The sequence below is a fragment of the Canis aureus genome, chromosome 1, assembly GCF_053574225.1.
Source record: "Canis aureus isolate CA01 chromosome 1, VMU_Caureus_v.1.0, whole genome shotgun sequence".
Taxonomy (NCBI): domain Eukaryota; kingdom Metazoa; phylum Chordata; class Mammalia; order Carnivora; family Canidae; genus Canis; species Canis aureus.
In genome coordinates this window covers 88,853,170-88,868,119 of record NC_135611.1, presented here as the reverse complement: position 1 = coordinate 88,868,119, position 14,950 = coordinate 88,853,170, and the positions used below count along the sequence as shown (strand labels likewise).

General features: G+C 41.7%; 1 protein-coding gene across 14 annotated transcripts in view; it reads left to right on the top strand.

Moving 5' to 3' along the window:
* The window catches only part of TJP2 (tight junction protein 2), a 124,456-nt gene that overhangs the window by 89,843 nt on the left and 19,663 nt on the right, over nucleotides 1-14,950 (top strand). For all 14 annotated transcript variants that reach the window (XM_077907815.1, XM_077907798.1, XM_077907793.1 and 11 more), the window contains 8 exons: nucleotides 1,453-1,555; nucleotides 3,134-3,764; nucleotides 7,637-7,740; nucleotides 8,366-8,519; nucleotides 10,177-10,285; nucleotides 10,387-10,520; nucleotides 12,228-12,294; nucleotides 13,080-13,230. In XM_077907815.1, coding sequence (XP_077763941.1) covers nucleotides 1,453-1,555; nucleotides 3,134-3,764; nucleotides 7,637-7,740; nucleotides 8,366-8,519; nucleotides 10,177-10,285; nucleotides 10,387-10,520; nucleotides 12,228-12,294; nucleotides 13,080-13,230 — 1,453 coding nt within the window. The remainder of the gene's footprint in view (nucleotides 1-1,452; nucleotides 1,556-3,133; nucleotides 3,765-7,636; nucleotides 7,741-8,365; nucleotides 8,520-10,176; nucleotides 10,286-10,386; nucleotides 10,521-12,227; nucleotides 12,295-13,079; nucleotides 13,231-14,950) is intronic.

Genomic DNA, 14,950 nt, shown 5'->3' with positions numbered 1-14,950 from the left:
TTAAATTTAAAAAATCATTAAAAAAAGAAAAGTTTTAAAGTAAGAATTGAGAATGTAACATACAATGTTTTAATAAGCTCCAAACATTTGGAAATATCCTAATTCCAAATATCCAAATATCCAATATTCTTTGGAGGGAGGAGAGCAGTCCTTTCCACACAGGGAAATAGTTATAACTATCACAACTATCATTCCTAGGCTTAGGAATCATTTCTGAGTGTGGAGTACAAAATCATCATGCTTTCCCGTCTACCTCCAACACTTTATTTTACCTTATATTCATTAAAATTTTATTTTATTTATTTTTTTCATTAAAAATTTAATGACGATACTTTGGTTTAATGATCTGATTTGTAAGAGGAATGTGGAAATTGGGAAAATTTAGTACATGAAAACACAGCCAGCCGTCTGGTCTGAAGAGATGATGCCATTTTAAAAGATGCCTATCTGAGTTAGTTTCCTCAGGATCATTTCTTAGGGCAGAATCTAAAATTAATTATGTGGCTGCCTTGGCCAGAGAGAGAGCTCAAAAGTTTAGGTTCTGTTGGCTTTTGAAGTCTGTATGGTCATATCGAAGTCAGCAATCTTTAATACAGAGAGCAGTGTAGAATTAAAGAATAATTTTAGGGAAGAGATATTTAAGAAGGTTTTTAATGACCTCAAAATTTCTTTATTAATCTGAGGCAAACTACTAATCTCTTCCCCCTCCCCTTAAAAACACAGGTGGATCTAAACCTGCTCTGGGGTCTCCTTTTCTTTTCTTTTCTTTTCTTTTCTTTTCTTTTCTTTTCTTTTCTTTTCTTTTCTTTTCTTTTCTTTTCTTTTCCTTTCCTTTCCTTTCCTTTCCTTTTCTTTTTTTCTTTTCTTTTCTTTTCTTTTCTTTTCTTTTCTTTTCTTTTCTTTTCTTTTCTTTTCTTTTCTTTTCTTTTCTTTTCTTTTCTTCTTTTAAGATTTTATTTATTTATTTATTCGAGAGAGAGAGAGAGGCAGATACCTAGGCAGAGAGAGAAGCAGACTCCATGCAGGGAGCCCGATGTGGGACCCAATCCTGGGACTCCAGGATCATGCCCTGGGCCGAAGGCAGGCGCTCAACTGCTGAGCCACCCAGGTGTCCCTGTTTGTAGACTTTCTGCAGCCCACCATGCACCTCGGGGAGGGGAGGGCTTGGTGCAGAAGTTCTTTTTGTGCCTAGACCTTGCCACTGCTGCGTCCCTCCTGGAGGCACCCTTGAGTGTGAGTCATTCCCGCTGGTTTCCAGTAGACAGAGCTGCTCGTGGGTTTCCTCCTAGTAAGGACTCACATTGAGCTGACTGATTCGGCCTCAGGAGTTGTCAGACACCGAGCCTTTTAAGCATTTGGGGTCAATTTGCTGCTTCTACGTGTTCCTAAATAAACGATTTACACTGACTAGATGGGAGTTTTTCATGTCTTATTTTTATTTTTTGTTTGCAGAGAAAATGACAGGGTGGTCATGGTTAACGGCACCCCCATGGAGGATGTGCTCCATTCATTTGCTGTCCAGCAGCTGAGAAAAAGTGGGAAGATCGCTGCCATTGTAAGCTCTGTGTTTGCTTTCAGCTTGCCTCAATAGCATCTGTTTATATGCTAAGAAGAAAATTACCACTTGCTTCTAAGCACTTGACAGAATTACATAATTTAGCGGCTGCTAAGTTTTTGTTTCCTCTACTTTGGGGTGACATTGTAAAGATGATGATGTAAAGATGTAAGTAATCTCTCCCTGCCTTTTCCTCATCCTTCTCCTAACTTTCAGTAGTTCTCTTATCTCAGGAACCAGGCTACACAATCCTAAAACAATTAACTAGACTGAAAACACTTGTAAAACGGCGTTAATATAGAAAATAAATTTCAGCTCAAAAACCCATTTGTAAAGGCCCAAAAAAGATCTGCCATATCTTAATAAACTAGACTGTCTTAGGAGATATTGGCAGTCTGTAGCATTCATTCATTTATTTGCTCACTCATTCATTCAGCAAACACTGGTTGAGAATCAGCTATGAGCCAGATGCCTCCTGAGCCCGCAGCACAGAGTACCTACTCCAGCCAGGCAGATGGACACATGAAGCCAGAATTGGAGCACACTATGTTTAAGCGCAGTGCTAGGGGGATGTACTGGGTATGTGGTTTTTTTTTCCCCCAACTTTATATTATGAAATTTTCAAACAAAAAAAAAAGTTCAAAGATTTGAACTATAAACACTTAATATAACTTGTTCAGTGTTAATATCCTACCATCTTCACTTGATTTTCCTAGGTATACAAATGCATACATTTAGCGAACTATTTGAAACAAAGTCGCAGATAATGACCGTGTCCATCCTACTTAGTTCAGCATGCATCTTCTCAATAAGGGCATTCTTCTACATAACTATAACACTGTCATCCTATCTAAGGAAATTAATAGTGACTTTAAAGTATCATCTATTTTTTTTAAATTTTATTTACTTATGATAGTCATACAGAGAGAGAGAGAGTCAGAGACATAGGCAGAGGGAGAAGCAGGCTCCATGCACCGGGAGCCCGATGTGGGATTCGATCCCGGGTCTCGAGGATCGCGCCCTGGGCCAAAGGCAAGCGCCAAACCGCTGTGCCACCCAGGGATCCCTAAAGTATCATCTAATATCCAGTCCAAATCCCAAGACATCTTGAAAGATTTTTCTTCCCCCAGCCAGCATCCAATTAGAGCTCAATCACTACATTGGGTCCTTATCTCTTTTAATCTAGAAGGGTCTTTCTTTCTCCCTGCCCTCCCCCCCATGACATTGACTTTTAGATGAATCTAGGCAGTTGTATGTAGAATGTCTCAATTTTTGGATTTTTAAAACTTAGTGATTTAAAGTTCTTTGATGCTATTCACAGTCTGAGTAGAAGCAGATTTTGGAGGCACTGAGTTATACTCCTTGTTTTATACTTGATTCTATGAGGTGTTTTTTTTTTTTGTTTTTTTTTTTTTGTTTGTTTGTTTGTTTTTTTTAACCCAAGGGACTGGAGGCTTAGTGAACCGTCAGGGACAGAGTTTTACTGACCAGAGAACTGGGGCTGGGCTCTTAACCACCGCATGGTCTGTATTTAATTGTCACTGCCCTGCATTCCCACTGTGTTTGTTTGGGTGACAGGTGGTCAAGAGGCCCCGGAAGGTCCAGCTGGCCCCGCCCCAGGGCAGCCTACCCGTCGATGAGGATGACCGTGCTTTTGAGGTGATGGATGAGTTCGATGGCAGAAGTGCCCGCAGCGGGTACAGCGAGAGGAGCCGACGCAGCAGCCACGGTGGGCGCAGCCGCAGCTGGGAGGACAGCCCGGAGAGGGGGCGTCCCCATGAGCGGGCGTGGAGCCAGGAGCGCGAGCGCAGCCGTGGCCGGAGCCTGGAGCGGGACCTGGACCATGACGATGACTACCGGCGGCCTCGAGAGCGCAGCCGGGGCCGGAGCCTAGAGCGGGGCCTGGACCATGACGATGACTACGGGCGGCCCGGAGAGCGCAGCCACGGCATGAGCACTGACAGGGGCTACGACCGTGGCTACGACCGTGGCTACGACCGTGGCTACGACCGCACCTATAGCCCAGAGGCCGAGTATGGCCGCAGGGCCCAGCCCGATGCCCGGCACGCAGGGTCCCGGAGCCGCAGCCGCGAGCACTTGCGCTCCCGCAGCCCCAGCCCTGAGCTGAGGGGGCGGCCGGACCATGCAGGCCAGCCTGACTCGGACAGGCCCATCGGGGTCCTTCTGATGAAAAGCAAAGCAAATGAAGGTAGGCATGCTCCATGAAGGAAAGCACTGTTACAACAGCTAACTCCTACATGGCATTTAATGCTTGCCAAGCACTGACCGGCTCATTGCTTCCTCCTAACCACCTCACGTGGGAGTTTCTTATATCTACATTACGTACATAAGGAAAGTGAGGCACAGAAAGTTCATGAACTTGCACAAAGACATGTCATCAAGACAGAGGCAGGATGCAAAAATGTGGCTTTAAACTCTTAGGCCTGGGTTTCTCAAAGCAGCATAAGCACCACCTTGCTGTAAATGCTGATTTTCAGGCCCCAGCTCAGCCCCACTGAATCAGAAACACTGGGAAGAGCCCTCGGAGTCTGTGTTTGTGTTAACAAGCTCTCCTGGTGAGGCTGGTGCAGCTTATGTGGTGAAACCATGAGAGAGGACAGGACTCCAGCTAATCTTGGGTTTTTGCTCTGTGGCAGGCCTGTGCTAGATAAATACTCTCTTAATCCTCACCAGAACCCTGTGTGGTAGGTAGGAGACTTCATTTCTGTTGTACAGTTGGGGGGACCATGGTGCAGAGAGGTTTTGGCATGCCCACAGATGAGGTGGGCCCTGGCCCAGGCTGCCCTGTCCCATACTGTATTCCTTGGAGCACTTGTATACCCTTCATTTTTTTCTTCTCTCTCTTTTTCTTTAAAGACTTTATTTATTCATGAGAGATACAGAAAGAGGCAGAGATATAGGCAGAGGGAGAACTAGGCTTCCTGTGTGGAGCCCCATGTGGGACTCAATCCCAGGAACCCAGGACCACAACCTGAGCCAAAGGAAGACGCTCAACCGCTGAGCCACCCAGGTGCCCCAGCAAACCTTTCATTTCATCCAAAATTCACTAAAGCCTCATGTGGCAGCTAGAGAAGCCAGTAGTACCTGTAATTTAGATGAGTATCTGAAACTCCGAAGGGAAGTGACTTGCCCACATCTTGAAGCCAGTTAAGTAAGTGGTAGAACCAGAACTCAAACTCCATCTCCTAGAAGTAGATAAAAGTAGGTGAGTAAACAGGGCTTTAGAGTAGGTACGGAGGGATCCCTGGGTGGCGCAGCGGTTTGGCGCCTGCCTTTGGCCCAGGGCGCGATCCTGGAGACCCGGGATCGAATCCCACGTCGGGCTCCCAGTGCATGGAGCCTGCTTCTCCCTCTGCCTGTGTCTCTGCGCCCCTCTCTCTCTCTCTGTGACTACCATAAATTAAAAAAAAAATAAAAATAAAAATAAAAATAATTAGAGTAGGTACGGAGATATTCCTTGCATCAGTTCTTGGTTAAGACTTTTTAAATTACTTGTAACATATCATTTGTCTCCTTTTGTTCTCTAATTCTCCTTCCAAGAGGAAAAGAGATGAAGAGCACCCCAAAATGCAAAGTGAACTTCTGGCCCTTTACATTGGCAATTTGCATTTCAATGGCCTGTCTGAGGAAAGAGTTTGTTTTGTTTTTACTTCTTCTAGTAGAACACAAAGTTGTTATAGAACTAGGTGCCCATTACAATACACAGGGATATGAATAATGGGCTATGCAGAGTCCAGTTCCAGAAAACAAAGGAGAAAAAGAGATTGCACTATCTATAAGGAATGTACATTTTAGGAGGTTTAAGGATTCTATACTTTATTTATAACCACTGATAATGACATATTAATTGATCAATTCCCAGGAATTGTACACTTAAAAACAGCTCTGCTCCAAGACTGAAATGTGGACATAGAGAAATTTTGAGAATGACTCAGCATGAGACCTCCTTCAGAGAGGCCTGATGCACATTCTGTAGGGCTTGTACCCCATGTTTTTGAGTTACCAAAGCAGTACTTTTCATACTTTTCCTCCTCCCCTTTCTCTTCCTTGCCTCCTCTCCCCTTCTCCTCTCCTTCCACCACAGAAAGCCCCACATCTTACAAACAATCATGGATGCACACCTCCATATCAAAAACTTGCATGTCTTTCACGGAGCAGTACTTACTCTGTGTGATGCATTCTGAGAGATTCCATTACATTAAATCTTAAAATGCTGTTTATAACTTACTAAATTAATTTCAGGACTCATTAATGAGTTGTAACCCACAATTTGAAAAGATCTTATCTGTCATAAAAGATTGCTCAAGCCATCCCTGGTCTTAGTAATACTATCAAGGATAAAAAGTGCTTATGTCCCTTTGCTAAGATAGCATTTTACTCCTCCTGGGCCATTATGTTACTTAAACTTGGAATTCATGGGGAGAAAAAAGTTCCATTTTAAAAAAAGATATTTTACCACTGTTTGCTAGGATTACATCATAATTTAGTTATCACTGGTGAGGGTTGCCTAGAAATTAATCTTTAAAGAAATCTAGCAGTAGGCAAGACCAATATCTGACATAAGAAAAATATCCACTTATATGGCCTGCTGTTACATTTCATGGGCACCAGATAGTTTGACTGGTAAATGTCTTAGAAACTGGTCAGCTTATTTTTTCTCCATTTAAGAGATGCCTAAAATAGGGATGCCTGGGTGGCTCAGCGGTTGAGCATCTGCCTTTGGCTCAGGGTGTGATCCCGAATTCCTAGGATCGAGTCCCACATCAGGCTCCTTGCATGGAGCCTGCACTCCTCCCTCTGCCTGTGTCTCTGCCTCTCTGTGTCTCTCATGAATAAATAAATAAAATCTTTTTTTTAAAAAAAGAGAGAGATGCCTAGAATATACCAATAAGAACCTATTTGCAACTGTTCAGTAAGACTGCAGCTTTTTTTTTTTTATTCATTATTTATTATTTACTTAGTAAAATACAGTGTATTTTCTTTTGAGAGCAATTCAAAGTTCATATGTTCATAAAACCAGAATATGTTGGTTTTAGTTAAATATTGCTTTGCCTGGCTTACTGACCCTGTTTCTTTGCACACTGAAACTTTTTCAATGCCAAACCCCACATGTCTGAATCATTACACATAAAGGGAATACTATTTGCAGTGCCTTCCTGTAGGAAATAGGGCGGTCAGCATAACATTTACTGAGATGTACTGAGATGAATTGTTTTTTGTTGTTGTTCCCAATGTAAAGTGTTAGTTTTAGAGGAGATACTCATTTTAGCCTTCAATTAGTTTCTCCATTTGTTCACATTTTGAGACATTTGTTTTCTTTCTCCTTTTTACCCCTTTCTTCCTCCTCTTTTCCTTTCCCACACTTTTATTTCTTAGTGGTTTTTTGGAACCACTTGAAAGTAAGTTGCAAGGGTGGCCCTTTACCCCTAAATATTTCAGCAGGTATCTCCAGAGGATAAGCACATTCTCCTACATAACCATAATGCCATTACTGGTTCTTAAGAAAATTAACATTAATACCCCTTTCCATACAATGTAGTATGGTTCATTTTGAAGTTGCTTTGAAATAATGTAATCCACTCCCACCCCCACCTCTCATTCTGGAACAAGAATTTAGTGAAGGCTCATGCATCACGTTTGGTTTTTATGTTGCTTTTAACCTTGAACTATCCCTCTGTCTCTTGTTTTTTACATGTCACTTTTTCAATGAGTCCAGGCTAGTTGTCCTACAGAATGTCCCACGGGCAAAATTGATTTTTCGTAGATTTTTTAAAAAGATTTACCTATTCATTTATTTATTCATTCATTCATTCATGATAGACCGGGGGTGGGGGGCAGAGACACAGGCAGAGGGAGAAGCAGGCTCCATGCAGGGAGCCCGATGCGAGATTCAATCCTGGGACTCCTGGGCCAAAAGCAGGCACCAAACCACTGAGCCACCCAGGAATCCCCATTTTTTGTAGGTTTTTAACTTGATCTAAAAAGCAGACTAAGTGTTCACTACAAGTGGATAATATATATATGTGTGTTTGTGTGTGTGTGTGTGTGTTTGTCCCTTAGAGTACGGTCTCCGGCTTGGGAGTCAGATCTTCATAAAGGAAATGACCAGAACCGGTCTGGCAACTAAAGATGGCAACCTGCACGAAGGAGACATAATTCTCAAGGTAAGTGGACCAGGAGAGAGAGTAGCTGAAGTCACGTTTGGCTTTCTAGTCCAAATTTCCCATTTGAGTGCTGATACAGTGAAACTTTGTTGAGATGGGAGTCAATAGTAAGAAAAAAAAGCTGGGGGGCCAGCAGGGTGAGATTTTTATCACAGAAAACAGACATGGAGATTTATAATAGTGTATTATCAGTTAAAAGTGAATACTTTATTCTTCTCTGCTTATTTAAAGTTTAAGCTACTATTCCCTAAACTAAGAAAAGATGAGACAGAGAGTTGTTAGTTTATGAATGCTGAATGTTTAATAGTTTTTATAAACCTCTCCAGTCAGGAAACATGTTCCATTAGTAAACCAAACCAATGTCTTGAGCTTGGAAGTTAAATAAATTAGCAGAGTAACTTAAGTATATCACAGCTCTCTCAAGCCTGTATTTGGGGTCCAGTCATGCAGGGTTATATTGAATTTAAAGGATAATTCATTTTTAGTAAGTCAGTCATCCTAAAGCGCATGTCTGTTTGAATAGCTGAGCAAAAGCCCTTATGCTTTTAGAAGGGAAAAATACACACTTTGTTTCACTGTGAGTTACTGTATTGCATGTAACATGACCGTTACCCCGTAAACACAGATAAATGGAACTGTAACTGAGAACATGTCTTTAACTGATGCTCGAAAACTGATAGAAAAGTCAAGAGGAAAACTCCAACTAGTGGTGTTGAGAGACAGCAAGCAAACGCTCATCAACATTCCATCATTAAATGACAGCGACTCTGAAATAGAAGGTAAAGAAGGGGGAGGCTGTGAGCTCAGCTGGAAGCATGGAAGGCTGTTGGGTTTCATATTGTCAACTAATTTAGCATAGCCATCTAGTTGGAAGTTATATTTCCAACAAAAGCTTCTCTTTTAAACTTTAATTCCAGTAAATGGTGGTTATTTTCTTATTTAAGTGTCTGTTGAAGATAGTTTTCCAATATGAAATTCAGGTGCCCCAGTGGACTCTGATTTAGGCCACTGAAACCAAATTTCAGTAAAATTAGTAAAAAAATACATGTATGAGTGGTTTAAAGACCTAACCGCATCCATTTGTAAATTGCTCATTCTTATACTTTAAGATGTTTTTAAAAGATAGAGATTTCTCTCTTTTTTTTTTTAAGATTTTAAAAATTCATTTATTCATGAGAGACAGAGAGAGAGAGAGAGAGAGGCAGAGACACAGGCAGAGAGAGAAGCAGGTTCCATGTAGGGAGCCCGATGTGGGACTCGATTCACAGACTCCAGGATCACACCCTGGGCGGAAGGCAGACAGGCGCTCAACCACTGAGCCACCCAGGCATCCGAATAGATAATATTTCTAACAAAGAGAAGATCATAGCTAAAACAGGTAGACACTATAGTAAAGAATCAGTCAGAATGGCTGAATATTGTGGTATTCATTGATTAGCGATCTGTGTCACTCTTCTGTCTTAGGAAGCAATGTTCATTTCTTGAATATTGTGATTATACATGTATAACATATACATTAAAAAAAAAGTAGGCACAATACTTCCTAATTAATCATCTAATGCTTCCTTCGTGCAGAAGAGTTTATTTATTTATTTATTTATTTAATTTTTTTATTTATTTATGATAGTCACGAGAGAGAGAGAGAGGCAGAGACATAGGCAGAGGGAGAAGCAGGCTCCATGCACCGGGAGCCTGATGTGGGATTTGATCCCGGGTCTCCAGGATCGCGCCCTGGGCCAAAGGCAGGCGCCAAACCGCTGCGCCACCGAGGGATCCCCGTGCAGAAGAGTTTAGAAAAGATTAAGTTCTCAAGTTTGAAGACAGACATATTGATTTTTTTTTTTTAAAGAATTACTTTGTAAAATTTCAAGACTTAGTTTAGCTTCCATTATATCAAAAGTGTAATCATTTGGTTACTGCTGTGAGTGCAGTGCAGGAAAACAGAGCATAAGAAATAATCCCCACATGCTAGGTGTTTATAGGTTACTTCCTTGCTATTCCAAGTGAGGTCCAGTTGCATGAGCATCCTGGAACTTGCTAAAATCACAGAATCTTAGGCTCTGTCCCAGAAGAGCTATATTCTAACAAGATCCCAGGTGATTCATATGCACATTAAAGTTTGGGAAGCACTGCTTTGTGTGGTTAAAAATGAGTGTATACATATATGATCCAGTAATTGAATTTTGATTCCTTAGTAGCAGCTTTGAAGGAAAGTATAATGTAAGAGGTATGTAAAATTCTGAATTTGGCTTCCTCTTTATTAATTAATGCCCTTCTTTTGAGAGGTCCAGATTTTCTTCAAGGGAAGACTGCTAGACTAATAGCACAGTTATTGCCTGTCTCTTTTCCATTTCCTATGTTGCCTTACCTCAGTATCATTTCTGGTACAGGTCTTAAATATTTTAATAAAAAGTCTTTTCTTATTTTTGAAACCAGATATCTCAGAAATAGAGTCAAACCGATCATTTTCTCCAGAGGAGAGACGGCAGCAGTATTCCGACTATGATTATCATTCCTCAAATGAAAAACTGAAGGAAAGGCCAAAGTAAGATGATGTAGCCTTCCCCTCACGCGACACTGAGCATACACACATACATATTTGTGGATCTATTACATTATGAGACATTAACGTGATGTGTGCTTAAGTTCAAGAGAGGACATGCAGAACAGATGGTCCAGGATGGGCGCCACACCCACTCCCTTTAAGTCCATGGGGGATATTGCATCTGTGGTTGGCACAGAGAACAGCAAGGAACCCAGATACCAAGAGGAACCACCAGGTGAGACTCCTTTTAAATGTGTTCAAAAGTATGTGGTTGGTAATTCCAGAGGATGGCCAGATGGAGAGAAATTTTTAAAAATCATTCTTACATATGGAAGAGGGACTCCAGTCTCTGTCTTTTAATATTGAAAAAACAGGGGGTACCTGGGTGGCTCAGTCTGTGAAGTAGCTGCCTTCAGTTCAGGTCATGATCCTGGGGCCCAGCGATGGAGCCCTTCATCGGGCTCCTTGCTCAGCAAGGAGTGAACTTATCCCTCTCTTTCTGCTGCTCCCTCTGTTTGTGCTCTCTTTCTCAATTAAATTAAAAACAACAGAAAAACTAGTCTTTAAAAAGAAAAAAAGGAACAAACAAACATAAAGAAAAACAGCCCTTTCTATATACCAACCGATTGGTCACATTTTGTTAATATTTGATTAGTTATGGTCCTGGTGTTTCCCTTCCCTGATCCCAACCTGAGTAATTTGTTCTGCTCTTAACATTTTTGATAGCGAATGTGTGGGTTTCTTTTCCTACTCACCTACCAGTTCTCAGACTCTCCAGACACCAGCTGGTTGTCCCGACAATCCAGTTCCGGTGCTGACTCCCCAGGGTTAGTGCAGACCCTGCAGGTTAAGGACTCAGTCCAGCAAGGTATATCCACTTCACACACCACTCACTAGTTCCAGGTGATACGTAACTTCTGACCAACCCCCTCCTCACTCAGGTTTGAGAATTTGCTAGATTGCCTCACAGAACTCAGGGAAGCCCTTTACTTATAAAGGATACAACTGGAGAATGGCCAAATGGAAGCAGGGTAAAGGGCAAGGGGTGCAGAGCTGTCATGTCTTCTGTAGAGGTACCACCCTTCCCAGTGTCTCGATGTGTTCACCAACGCTGAAGCATGCCAAAGTCCATAGTATGTTTATGGGTTTTATGGAAGTCTGTCATGTGTGTGACCAGTTATTACCTCAGTCTTCAACCCCTGTTCCCTCCAAAATGATGGGGAGGTGGCTGAAAGTTCTAAGTTTCTAATTATGGCTTGCTCTTTCTGGTGACCAGCCCCCACCCAAGGCTATCTAGGAGTTACCTCTTTAGAACAAAAGTTGCTCTGTCACCCGTGAAATTCCAAGGGATATAGGAGTTCTGTCAGGAATTGGAAGCAAAGAGCTGAAGATGCTCTTGGCACCACTGTCACTCTGGAAATTAATAGGGACTTTAGGAGCTCTGTATCAGGAACCGGGGGCAGAGACCAAATATATCTATTTCCAGTCCTGTCGCAGTCACATTTTGTTTTATTTGATTAGCTGAAATCCTGTTGTCTCCTGCCTCTGCTCTCAACCCATCCCTTAGCCCTGCCCCCACCACCCTGAAACTATCATGATTTTACATGCATAAATATTTATTGATGGAGATTTTTTTTTTGATGGAGAAGATTTATGTGGTTTTTAAGTTATAAAAATATTATCTTTTGCATATGATTGTGCACCTTGCATTTTGGAAATTTCATTTCTTACCCCACTTATTTTGAGAAACCATTGGCATCTGCTAATGTCTCAGAATTAAACTTCAAAGACTTATTTTTGTTGTTTGATGTGATGGCTAATATGTAACATAAGGTTCAGACTTGAATTTTTGTGGATTTTGTACTTTTTATAGAGATAAACTCACTCCTGTTAGTCCAGGTTGATAATGATGGCTTTTTTTTTTTTTTTTTTAAATCCATAGCTCCTCAACCTAAAGCAGCCCCAAGAACTTTTCTTCGCCCGAGTCCTGAAGATGAAGCAATATATGGGTATGTATTTCAGTCTCTTTCTTTTCTTTTGTCCTTCCACATACCTGTCTCCTTAACTGAAATCCAGAAGAATTTTTTTTTTTTTCTTTTAACCACAGATGGTGATTTTGCAGATAATTAGCCACCTCTAACCAACCTCTGTTGCTGGTGTTTATGAGAAATAACTTGTAGGAAAGTAAAATGTGGAATTGGGTGAACTTTGTGATGTTAACTTTGAATGCTTGTATACTCATCTGGCTACTTTTCCAGAATGTGGTTCTGAGTATTTGAGTTTACCAGATCAGTAACTCCTAGAGAGGTGAAGTATTGCTTAGCCACAGGGCCTCTGTAGGGGCCACAGTATCCTGATGATCCTAGTGTGTGGAGAGAGAGGAGGAATGACACACCACTCTGTTCTGGATAATGAGGACCACTGATTCGGTGGTGGACAAGAGCAGCAGCTCCTGGAGTAGGACCTGGCCTTGACAAGCCCCAGGCTGTGGTGGTACCGGGCTGTCCTTTGGAAGAATCCTGAACTGGGAGTCAGATGGCCTAACCGTGCCTTTTATTTGCTTTCTAATCTTAAATGAATTTACTTAAACATCTGTATTTCTACTTAGTAACCAGTTAAGTGGGCCTACTGATACTCATCTCACAGTCCCCAAAAAGATAAAATGATAAAAATGGGAGCTTTGTAACATGTAAATCTCTTTATAGATACAAGAAAATCTTTCACTGCTAATGTTGGTTCCCCTTTACAAAGAAAAATCTCCCGTATTTCTTTTCTAAAACGGAACTCATTGCAGTCCCAATACCAAAATGGTGAGGTTTAAGAAGGGAGACAGCGTGGGACTCCGGTTGGCTGGTGGCAATGACGTTGGGATATTTGTGGCTGGTATTCAAGAGGGTACCTCGGCAGAACAAGAAGGCCTTCAAGAGGGGGACCAGATTCTGAAGGTAGGAAAGCCCATCCCTGTTTCTACATGTTACTAGGAAAGAGTGGGGTTTCTGGGGTCTTATGTAAGGGAAGGGGAGGTGGTCCAGCTTGTGAAAATAGACCAGTTACAGCTTTGTTGATGCCAAGTATAAAGTCTGTTTCCCTCAAATGGGCCCTGTCTTCTCAGCTCTGAACCCAAAACATCACTATGTCAGTGGAAGCTCATAGTGTTCAAGACCCTTGCAGGGATTTTTATTAGTTTGCTTAACAAAAAAATTAAGATTCTAACTTCAGGCCTGGGAGGAAGATCTCTCAAGAGATCTTGCTAATGTTTGTTTTTTTTTGTTGATTCCCTGCCTGATTGTCACTTTTAAGACCATGTGCTGTATTTGAACAAAGGATACTGGCTTAGATCTTTATTTTTATTTTTATTTTTTAATTCATTATAGTCATAGAGGAGAGAGAGGCAGAGACACAGGCAGAGGGAGAAGCGGGCTCCATGCCAGGAGCCCGACGTGGGACTCGATCCCGGGACTCCGGGATCGCGCCCTGGGCCAAAGGCAGGCGCCAAACCGCTGAGCCACCCAGGGATCCCCGGCTTAGATCTTTAAACTTAAATCCTGTCCTAGCCTCTCATTAGTTCTGTGAGCCTCATTCAATCCTGAGACTCAGGTTTCTGTATCTCTTCAGTGGGGATGAGAATACCTGCCTTGTAGAGGCCCTGGGAAGGTAGAGAATGGATAACACTACAAGGATTTAGCAGAGTTCCTGGCATAAAACAGGAAGGTCAATGTCTGTTTTTCTCCCCATTGGAAAATAACAAGTTGCTGTCACTCAATATGTTGTTTATATCTAAAATTGTCCAAGAATGGTTAATCAAATGTTGATCCTTTTAGGGTTACTATATATGTTTATATAATCTGTGGGCTTTAAAAAAACAATAAACAACTCAGCTTTGACATTTCATGAGATACATATATTGTCCGCTGACTTATAAACGTTGAGAATGTCAAGTACCTTGTGACTATACAAAAATATAGAATCCTAGGGAGTTGTCTTCACTGAATTTCTGCTTCTGTAAACTTGGATTTCTTATGAGTCACTAGGGGGTCTGGTAAAAAAAGCATCTTGGTTCAAAGGTGAGGGGAGGAAAAAAGTTGAATTCCCAAGGAAGCAGGCAACAGAGCACAAAAATAGGTAGTCCTCTTCCTTTTTGGCTCTTGGCCTCATTGCAGTTCAGATTTCATTTATGGAGCAGATGAAGGGCAAACCTTGATCATGAGCTTTGCTAAGATTTACAGTGATATTCTAGACCCTCTTTGGCTTTGCTCAGGGTCCTAGAAGACTAAGTATACCTGAGTGAACCTCGTGGTAGCACATGATCCTAGGAAATACTACTAAGTGCTACTGATAAGAATCCCATCAGAGTGCCAGCTCATACCAACTTACTCTTGAGCTGATGCCAAAGGAAAAAAAAAACATTTCTTAACTAGAATGGGGCCATTAGGAAGTCAGGAATTTGGAAGCCTTTGCTTATGAAGGTTCAAGGATAAAATATTTTTGTATGCTGGGGGAAGAGAGATTTTTCTGAATTTCCATGAAAAAAACAGTGAATTCACCTATGGGTTTAACACACCTCTCTGTAAGTTGTTAAAGATGGGAAGCGTCATTTCCATAGGTAAACGTCATGGTATGCAATGCTTACACGTAAGAAAGTGTCTTGTTTCCTGTTACCACCTT